Source organism: Sphaerodactylus townsendi, linkage group LG03 (genome assembly GCF_021028975.2).
Source record: "Sphaerodactylus townsendi isolate TG3544 linkage group LG03, MPM_Stown_v2.3, whole genome shotgun sequence".
Lineage (NCBI taxonomy): Eukaryota > Metazoa > Chordata > Lepidosauria > Squamata > Sphaerodactylidae > Sphaerodactylus > Sphaerodactylus townsendi.
The window spans coordinates 69069008-69079813 of NC_059427.1; the positions used below are offsets into that span (position 1 = coordinate 69069008).

General features: G+C 42.6%; 1 protein-coding gene across 3 annotated transcripts in view; it reads left to right on the top strand.

The window, feature by feature from the left end:
- The window catches only part of NPRL2 (NPR2 like, GATOR1 complex subunit), a 22442-nt gene extending 14131 nt beyond the window's left edge, over positions 1 to 8311 (top strand). For all 3 annotated transcript variants that reach the window (XM_048489906.1, XM_048489904.1, XM_048489905.1), the window contains 5 exons: positions 639 to 675; positions 5303 to 5396; positions 5760 to 5877; positions 6612 to 6754; positions 7577 to 8311. In XM_048489906.1, the coding sequence (XP_048345863.1) occupies positions 639 to 675; positions 5303 to 5396; positions 5760 to 5877; positions 6612 to 6754; positions 7577 to 7644 (460 nt within the window). In that variant the 3' untranslated portion in view covers positions 7645 to 8311. The remainder of the gene's footprint in view (positions 1 to 638; positions 676 to 5302; positions 5397 to 5759; positions 5878 to 6611; positions 6755 to 7576) is intronic.
- Positions 8312 to 10806: the final 2495 nt, after the last annotated feature.

Below are 10806 nucleotides of genomic sequence, written 5' to 3' on the forward strand. Positions count from 1 at the left end.
ATGATGACCCCATAAAGTTTTCATGGCAAGAGACATTAAGAGCATTGCTATTGCCTGCTTCTGCATAGTAACCGTGGACTTCCTCTATGGACTCCCATCCAAATACTAACCACGAATGATCCTGCTGTCAAGAACTGACAAGTCTGGGTTTGGCCGGGCAATTTGGGTTAGGGCATTTTGGGCATAACTTGTGCTAAAAGTTCAGCCCAGGAACTGCTGCTCAGTGTTAGGGCTCAGAACTGAACCATGTAAAACAGTAATAAAGAAAAGGTACCTCTGAACATGCACAGACGTCCCTCCCGTCTATTTGCCACAAGAATCCCAGTCTTGTCTGAGATAAAGGGAAAACGTGGTAAATTTCAAGTTATAGCCCTAGCGTTTCTTTTAGAAATTTAGATGTGGTTTTCTTTGAGAATTACAGACATTCTGCAGTGCCTCAACCAGTATACTTGCTATAAGCATCGATCTTGTCTTCATGCCATGGCTTCCAAATACTCATCACAAAATTGCTGCATGATTTATACAAAAATCATATCAGATAAAGATTGTACACCAAAATAATGTACATGATTTTGAAACACCATCAATATAATGTGTTGGTGTGGAAGTTAATTTCTGATGGGTTTCATATTTTCCAGATACTATGGAATAGTGACTCTTGTTTCCATACTTCAGGTGAGTAGTGAATAGATGGCTGAACAACTTTGGGTAATTGGGGCCCATAATGCATGTAACACGTACCTTGGGGCTCTTCACTGTGTAGTGGAGTTTTAGTGGGTCTCCTCATGTTTCTCTGTTTACACATAAGGTGGCATGTTTCTCATGTTTAGTGGGTCTCCTCATGTTTCTCTGTTTACACATAAGGTGGCATCCCACTGCCTGCTGCCAGTCTGCTTTTCCTAGTTCTCTTAACTCCACCCATCAATTCACTCTTAGGCAGATTCCGCTTGGGCCAAAAACAGCGGTATGAAAACCGTGTGAAAACGGTGTAAAGGGTTTTAAACAGTGTAAAAGGGTTTACACAGTTTTCACACCACTGTTTTTGACCCATTTGGAATCCACCTTAAAGGCACACAGTCATAAGATTGCTGGCTCTGTTAAAGCCCTTTAAATTACTGTTATAGCAATATTGTAGCTCCTTTCCAAAAATAACCCCCCCCCCCTCCCATGAACGAGACAAAGCAGTTCCCTGGACCACACTCTGCTAAAAAATGGGACCATGTCATCGAACTGATATTCTCTCCACCCCCTCCGCAAGCACAAACATACATCCAGCAGCTGCTGCTAGTGGAGGAGAGGCTTGTTATTTCAATATTCCTTGGTATTACAATATTTCTGTATTAAATCTATCATTATTTTGATAGGTCTAATGTGGTACAAATGCTTGAAGTTGAAATAAAGTTTTTAAAGCCCTCTCGATTATCCGGAGGACAGAAGTAGACCAAGGAAGGTGGGATAGAGCAAAACAAATAATAATGCAGGGTCATTTGCTCCATTTCCCCTGTGAATCAAGCGAAAAGGTTGCTCTGTGTGCACTCTCACAAACAGCAGAGATTATGGATCTCCTGCACAGTGAGCTTGAACAGGAGGGGGGGAAGGCGTCCATAGCAGAAACTCTGCCCTTAAGGGAATCTCCTTTCAATGTGGGGAAGAGCACCAATGCATAATCAGCCTGGAACTATATGCAGTGAATGTCTGGGTCACAATGCATTTTCATCACTTGATTCTCTGCAGAAACTAATGGTTTGGATATATAAATGAGCTACCGTGGATCAAACCTGGGTAGAATTTTTCTAATTCACCAATTATTTTTCTGTGGAATTGGATCACACATTCACCTGTAGGAAAGGATGCTGATCTTTGTAGTTCGTCTCCCTTTAAATTCAGCACTTTTATTAATAAAGCTTTTAAATTAGCAGAACTGAGATATCTCACTCCACACATTTTGGTAGAAATGGCACCATCCTCTGATGTAATCCAGGAAGAAAACCCAGTTTGAAAAGCAGCACATTTTAGTAGTGTGTCTAGAGAGGTTTTAATATCTCGTTTTACAGGACAAATCAAAAACTGTTTAATGTATGCTACCAAGTATATTTTCAGAGAGATAACGGAAACCTTTTAAAAAAATTAAGAACTAAGCTTACCATGTAAAGGGATTTTTTTCTAATCTAGAAAGAAAGCATAAACACATGATTGTGTTTATTTTATTTTGCCTTCATCAAAAGCAGCAATCTTACAGCCCATTCCAGAGGCTGCTGGGGACGGTTCCGCCACTGTGTTGCCTCCAGAGGCCTTTCAGGCAGCACAGGGGTACAACAAAAAAGAAAAAAAACCCAACTTCCTGGAAAGCCCTGCATGGGGCTCAACCAAGTTACACCACCCTATTGAATCTAAACCAGGGGTAGGGAACCTGCGGCTCTCCAGATGTTCAGGAACTACAATTCCCATCAGCCCCTACCAGCATGGCCAATTGGCCATGCTGACAGAGGCTGATGGGAATTGTAGTTCCTGAACATCTGGAGAGCCGCAGGTTCCCTACCCCTGATCTAAACCTTTTGGGTGGTGTAACTCCAAGGCCAGTGCTGTGGCATTCCCGGCTCCACCCCCAGGAATGCCTTGTAACACCCCCCCCCCCCACACACACACACAGCCGGTGTCCACTTGGGGTAGCTCCAGGATGATATCTACTTCCAGGTTTAGCCACCACAAAGCTGTGGGGCACCCAGATGCTGCATCATTGCCCTCTGCACTGGTGGAGGTGCCCTTTATACTAATGGAGGGGGCAAAAACGTCAGCATGAGGGTGCACCACATGCAAGAGTTGATTCGCCTTCCCCCAGATTGAGCCATTAGTTACCACAAGGAAACAGCAGAGGTGTCAAAATCTACAAACAAGGAATATCTTAAGGGATCAAACAAACATATAGCTGGGTGTTTTTTTGCAAAAACAAAATAGATTCGGGGTGGGTTGTCTGACTTTGGTTGGAGCAGTGGTGTTTAACTTTTTCTCCGCTGTCCTTCCCTCATATAAACAGATACCCCTAAGCAGAGGGAATACAGATATGATGATGTATTTGCATCCCTTCCCAGTTTTGAGGGGGAATAGTGGCAGCTGTAGGGAGGGTGCTTCAGATCCTGGAATCAGGGAATAAGTAAGCATCTATTACTACCTTGTCACACTGCTCTAATCAAATTTACAGTCCTGTATTCCTGTAAAAAAAGAATATAGTACAGACCTTTATCATACATTTCAGATGTCATCAGTGATTTTGCCCCAGACTAAAATAAGGGAATGCATCTTTTCTAAGGCCTATCACTGTACAGAGTAAGGTTGCACAAAATGGCAGACACTTTGCTCAATGCAAGCAGGATAAACCTTAATTTCTAAAATCATAATTAGGTTTAATTAATGCTCGTAGCACTGCTATTGAATTGCTATGGTGTGATTACAGCCTTCAACAGATTAAATCATGGCCACTGCCATCAAGCAGAAGAGAATTTTTAGAGAGTTAAAAAGTGCTGCTTCCTGCATATATACTCCAGTTTTCTCAGGATTCAAACCTAGAATTTATTTATTTTCTCCATAGTCTTTTGGCAGGGTCTGAGTTCCATTGGGAGCAGTAAGCTGTGCACAGAACTGTTGACATCCATTTTGCCCAGAGGAGGAACCATTTGTGCTAACAGATGCTTTCTTGTTTGACCGTAAAGTGAGATTTTAGCTCTTTGCCAGGAAGGCTGTGGAAGGAATTACGCTATTTAAGGCCTCAATGTGTAAATATTCAGAATTGTGTGAAATTTTAAAATGCTGTTGAATGTGCCTTATGGGAGTGGTTTGAAAGTGTGTGGACCTGTTTTCTTTTCACTGCTACTTGACCCCCCCCCCCCCCCCCCCAATGAATGGGGTCTACAAAAGTGAGGCCTATAATCTTCCTGCTTTTAAGAAGGTTCTGGAAAGTCATCTGATGTGGCTACCAAGTAATATTTTAAAACTTAAAATCCAGCAGTAGATTTGGGAAAACAACAAATCAGGGGGGAGAAAAATGGCCCTCATTCCCCTCCTGCTGCCACCAAAAAAAAAAGTCTGTGGTTGCTTAATTTTAAAGATTATCTTACTTCTAGGCAAGCAGTGGCTAGGATGAGACAGAGGGCAGGGAGAAAGCCAGAGAAAGAGTGCCTTCCGAGACTGTCCCACCCGCAGTCTCCTCAGCCACAGCATCGCTGTTAATTTTAAGTTAATTTCAAACCAGAGGCTTTGTTTTTGCAGCAGCTGTGGGGATGGTAAAAGGGGAGGGGACATGGGCAAAGTTCTTCCCTTTTCACTGCTGAAGCTCCCTCTTCCCCCTCCTTCTCTCTTTTCCCCCTTTCGCTCTCTTCCCCCACCCCTCAATGAGGGATATACTACTGAGTGGCAGTGTGTTTGAACAAGATCTTGGGGTAGGGGTGGACAGTAAGTTAAATATGACCATCCATGTGATGCATCAACAACAAAAGACTGATGCCATCTATGGGTGTATCAATCACAGCATAACATCCAGATTGCAAGAGGTTGTGAGGGCCGCAGTTTGATAGCTTGCCTCAGACACCATTTTTTGTAGATTCACCCCTGCTGTTGGTTTCCTAGAACTCTTTTTTGTGGAAATTGCTTTCTTTCGTTTTCAGTTCTTCCTTGTGCTTCTGAATCACTGCAGCACACTGTCTGAAAAGTCTGGAGCACCTTTGAAAGGGCTGCTATTTCCTCACCTTTTTCATTGAGGGCTCTTTTTCTGCCTTTTTTTTTAAACATTCGGAGGTTAGTGCTATAACAGCATAAAAGTCCAGTGCTTCTGAATGCTGGTGATTTGGCAATTCAGTGCTGGATCATTAGCATTTAGACACATTAGACTGCTCTGGTCTTATAGCACTAATCTTCGAACATTTTATTAAAAAAGCAGAAAAAGAATGTGGAAAAGTGTGGGGGTTTGCAAGAAGGAGGACCACAGCACTATTTGAAATGACCAGACCACTTCAGAGCACTTTAGAGATCAGTGGATTGAAATCAGCTGTATGAAATGCTCTTCCCTGTGTCACTTTAGAATCAGGCCAACAATGGCTAACATCCGGATTAGAACAGTAATCTGAAAGGGGCCGTGGTCATGCTTCTTAGATGTAGTTGTGCCATGTCATTTTCAGCATCCTTGCTGATTATGATGCCATTATGTACTTCTGTTAAAATGGTTCTGTTAAAATGGTTCAACTGAATCTGGTAGGAGCTGAAATGCTGTTCTTGCCATTGTGGGCTAAAAGTTCTTTTCTTTCTTTCCCAGTATTCAAACGTGTATTGTACTACTCCCAGAGTTCAGGATCTGGTAGATGATAAATGTCTCCAAGAAGATTGCCTTTCATATGTTACAAAGCCAGGTATTGGGGGTTAAATGACTATTCTGAATTTAATAAGGATTGTGATCATCTGGAATTTGCTGTCGTAACCCTATGATTGTCTCCAGCTTTTCATCCTACTAATATGCTTTTGAGAATTCAGTAGAGGATAATATAGACTGATTTGTGTCATGGAGCTCCCAACTGAGCCACCATATTTTATATGACATTAATAAAGTTGACTATTTCACACTCAAATAATCAGCATGTATATATTGCATCCCATGTGAAATAACAACATTAGTTTGGTTATTTTAATGGTTGCTTGTCAACTTTTACGATAGTTGCAGGGTGAGCCAGAATAGTTTCATGATTGCAAATTTTCCATTTTTCTTTTGTGTCCAGGTCACAAACGAGCAAGTCTGAGAGATGTTTTCCAGCTGTACTGTGGACTGGCCCCTGGCACAACTGTTCGAGACCTTATTTGTCGCTATACAGTCCAACTCCAGAGAGTGGATGAAAGGTTAGAAACTGTGGCATTTGTTTGTAGAATTAATATTCATAAACAAGGTTCTTCTGCTGCAAGTGATCAACGATAAGATTTAGTAAGTGGACACAAAGAGTTCTAACCTGAGTTATTTGCCTCCCTCGCAGATCTTCCTTAGGTGGGGGGAATGACTAAGGATCCTTCTTAGCATTCTCATGAAACTACAGTGTGACTGAAGGAACTATGACAGTTAACCTACCATAAAGATGGTATAAGTTTATTATGAAGACAGGCTCATTGTGCTCCTGCTATCATTTGGTTATGGAAGAATATATTAACTGCAGAAGAAATGGTTCCAGAATTCTTGCCTGATTTTGACCTTAGCACTCTAACATTTCCAAAAACCTAAACTGAAAAGGAATCTGGGCTGTGTATGATTAGGATATAGTCTATATTAAACAGCCACTGTATTCTTGCTTCGATTTCACACAGAAATGCAGGATCCTGCCTTCCAAAGGCCACTGTTTGTCCGCTACGCATACTGGATTGGCCATGTTTTTTTTTCAAAGTTATCTCCGCCTGGCTGGGATTGGAAGGATCAGACATGCTGTATGATTTCATCCAGTTCCCAGAAGAAGTATTGTACAGGAATACCTTGAAAACTGTCACTGGTTTCAAACTGCAACAGAAAATTAATGTTTTTTTATGTCAAAAAATGTCCTTATTGTTCCTCAGCTGTTCCATAAACACTTTCTCCTTCTCTGGTTAAGGAAGCTCATCCAGTTTGGTTTGATGAAAGGTCTCATTCAGCGGCTTCAGAAGTATCCTGTGAAAATTGCTCAGGATGAAAGAAGTCACCCGGCACGACTCTACACAGGCTGCCATAGCTATGATGAAATCTGCTGTAAAACAGGTAAGCAGTTAGTTATGGATCCAGTTAGGTTTGGATCCAACCGATAAAGCGCAGAAATTGGTCAGGGAAGCAACAAACAACAATATTGAATAAAATTCATCCTAACATTAAATGCAGCAATAAAACAGTCAGAACAAAATCTACTCTACCAAAACCCAAGAGGACTCCCCCACTGTCCATAATGTAGACCTGCATATTAACTTGCAAGATCAGACTTGTATTCCAAACTTCTGCTGAAGCTGTGGTGCTTTACAGTGTAATTGTTGCTTATGTCACTCTGGTAGTAACAGGTCCTTACATTCAGGGGCTTAGAAATCTATATCTTGACAGGGGCAGCAGGGACAATAAGGGCAAGGATGGGAGAAATGAGGCCAGAGGTGATCAAATGCAGCTGTGTGTTCTTGAGCTTCCTTTCAGTTAGGGATGAGAACCACAGAGATGCCATGTCATGATTGTTCACAATATGAAGGATTACCTACCTTTGCTAACCCTTGAGTGTCATCATGTTGTTAAATCTCTAGTAAGTAGAATAAAAGAGACAGAAAATGTTATTTAAGAGGATTGGAAGGGAAGTGTTAACAGTCTCTGGAAGAAGAGAGGAACAAAGAAGTTAAACTGTGAGGATAAATGGCTGTTGAGACAAGTATGTAAAATTAATGTTAAGCTACACCAGAGAGCTGTTTATTATTCCCTTAAAATTGTAGCTTCAGTTATTTCAGCTTTCTCCTCTGAAGCAAGGTTTAGTCACTGCTGACAACTGGTGTAGCTGATTTCGTGCTCTGTGGATCCTAAATATCCATGGTATTGTGTTTCCTTCTTTAGGCATGAGTTATCGGGAGTTAGATGAGAGGCTGGAAAATGATCCCAATATAATTGTTTGCTGGAAATGAGCCTATCCAAGAAAGCAGATGTTTCTTCATCATGCCCTGTAAACAGTTGCTTGAGCCACCTTGGACTTTGAGATGACTTGAGGATCTCTTGGAGAGTAGCATCACTCCTGTTTATGAGATTGCACATTTTCAACTCAGCGTTGCTTGGAAAGGATGAGTTAGGTGGACTTGGATTGCTAACTGAGGACAAAGTATGGATCCCATTTCTCCATAATAATATCTCAGCAGCTGTTTATTTTTGAAACAGGAGAGGTGTAAGAAGAGGTTAACCACTCATCCACCCATCCAGTTCGTCAACATGTGCCTTCCTAATGCTACTTTTCTGCTACGAAAATCTTTGGAGGGTTTCTATTCACACATTTGTTGTTTGTTCCTGAGTGTTGGAAAATTCCAATCTGTTGCTGTCTCCACCCTCTTTGCCTTTAGGTGGATGCTCATTTGCTATCTGCAGAAGTGACTTCTGGAAACTATTCCTTTTAATGGGAAAGATCAGAATGGCCCAGCTTCTTTGAAACTTTTTACAGTGTTCACAGTCCATCCTTACTTGTTTCCAGCCAAAGGAGTCCATTCCAATATCTGCTGTTATGAGCCTTGTATTAGTACTGTGCTGATGTCTGCAGTAAAGCACTGAATGAAAAAAGTACCATAATAAAATTGCACAAATGAATCTGGAAATGTGATAATATTGAATGATATTAGTTTATTTTGAGTGCACCCTTTGAGTTATAATTGAGAAGGAGAAATTACAGAGTTTTCCATTATTTTACTAGGTCAGTATAGTGAAAATGCAGTTGGCAATTTAAGTTACAACAGGATTGGGTAATGTGATCAAACGGTAAGGCTGGTACTGAAATTCAATCTGGTGGCAGTGTGACCATGCGAATTCTCTTAATTTTAGAGTTGACTATGCCCTTTATAAATTAATCTAAAATGGCATTCAAACTAGAAGTGAAGATTTACTGGATGAAATACAGTAGGATAGACTAGATTATAGCACTTGTTATCCTTTTGCATAATCTTTTTTCCTGGCTGGTGTCCTCTAATGTGTCTAAGCTGGCTGTAAAACAAGCATGCAATAGCGTTTATTAAGACCAGCCGAAATACTACAGATCAGTGTGCAGGTTCCCAAGTTCTCCAGATGTCTTCATAAAAATGAAAAGATTCTGAAGAACTCAAAAGCTTGCGTGCAATTTTGCTATTTCAGTTGGCATTCATAAAAGGCATGACCTGCTTTTGTGTTTGAATTTCACTTTGGACCTACAACCTCTCTAGTACTTGTAGTTATTGTTAATGAAAGTTGTCTGGACACGCTGAGGTATTTACTTCTGCTTCTGTACAGAACTAAGTACTGACATTTAAAGGTGGGGGAAGTAATAATTTTGGGCCTAAACTGTATCTCAACCAGAACCTCCCTTGTGGCTTCAAAGATGCTCTACACATCTGATGGTCTAGAATTGATGTGGCAGTTTGGGGTTTTTGTATTGTACAGAAGCAATGACGTAGGTAAGGGGGGGTTCTCGGGTTCAAACCTCCCCCCATTCATGTCCAAAGCTCCGCCCCTCCTTTCGTGGGTTTTAAAAACATTTTTAGTGTTTTTTTCATTTTTTTGCCTGCAGGGGGCGCATTGTTTGGTCTAGCAGCACCAAACTTTCAGGGATTGTTTGGGGGACTCTCCTGATGATACTACCTGGGTTTGGTGAGGTTTGGTTCAGGGGGTCCAAAGTTATGGACTCCCAAAGGGGATGCCCCCATCCTTCATTGTTTCCAGTGCGAGCAACAGAAGATGGGGGCTACACATTTGAGGGTCCATAACTTTGGACCCCCTGAACCAAACTTCACCAAACCTGGGATGTACTATCAGGAGAGTCTCTTATTGATACCACCCAGGTTTTGTGAAGTTTGGTCCAGAGGGTCCAAAGCTATGGATTCCAAAAGGGGGTGCCCCATCCCCCATTGTTTCCAATGGGAGCTAATAGGAGATGGGGGCTACACCTTTGGGGGTCCATAACTTTGGACCCCCTGAACCAAACTTCACCAAACCTGGGTGGTATCATTAGAAGAGTCTCCCAAAGATACCCTGAAAGTTTGGTGCTTCTAGCTTAGAAGGAGCAGCAGAAGCAGAAGAAGAAGCAGCAGAAGCAGAAGAAGAAGAAGAAGAAGAAGAAGAAGAAGAAGAAGCAGAAGAAGAAAAGAAGGAGGAGGAGGAGTTTGGATTTATATCCCCCCTTTCTCTCCTGTAGGAGACTAAAAGGAGCTTACAATCTCCTTGCCCTTCCTCCCTCACAACAAACACCCTGTGAGGTGGGTGGGGCTGAGAGAGCTCCGAAAAGCTGTGACTAGCCCAAGGTCACCCAGCTGGCGTGTGTGGGAGTGCACAGGCTAATCTGAATTCCCCAGATAAGCCTCCACAGCTCAAGTGGCAGAGCAGGGAATCAAACCTGGTTCCTCCAGATTAGAATGCATCTGCTCTTAACGACTACGCCACATTGAAAGTGATGCTGTTTCAGGGTGGGGGATAATCCACCCCAAAACAGCATCACTTTCAATGTTGTTTAACTAGGGATCCCAGATTCTCCCTTTAAGGTGGATTTAAAAGGAGAATTTGGGCTCGTTTAAACACCACTGAAAGTGATGCTGTTTGGGGGTGGATTCCAGCATCACAGTGGCTGCCAGGCGGGGAAGGCAGAAGGGCTCAGATTTTGCACCGGGCTCCATTTTCCCCTCTATGCCTCTGCCCAGAGGGGAAGGCAGAAGGAACTGCTGGCTGCCAGCTGGGAGGGCAGGGCAGGGCAGGGAAGTCTGCCATCCCCGGCCTCAGAGAGCTGCTTTTATAAGCGCTAGGCCAGGGGCAGGGCTTGGGGAGGCGTGCCCATGCCCTAGGAGCAGGTGGGGGTGTGGCCCCACCCCCGGACACCCCCCCCCCCAATAAAAAATCTGTACCTACGTCCCTGAGTAGGACATTGTTTTTAAACTCAGACCAAATGCTTGGGAGTAAGTGGTGATATTTTTAGTAGACAAACAGTGTGTAGTAGATTCAACACACCTTTCGAAATCGATTGGTTTTATTAGGATGTAACCAGCCCAGGGCTGAACACAGCACTAACTCCTCCAAGAATTGAAAGTGCATCCGGCCACCTTGAGTAACTACAGCCGTCCTTACAT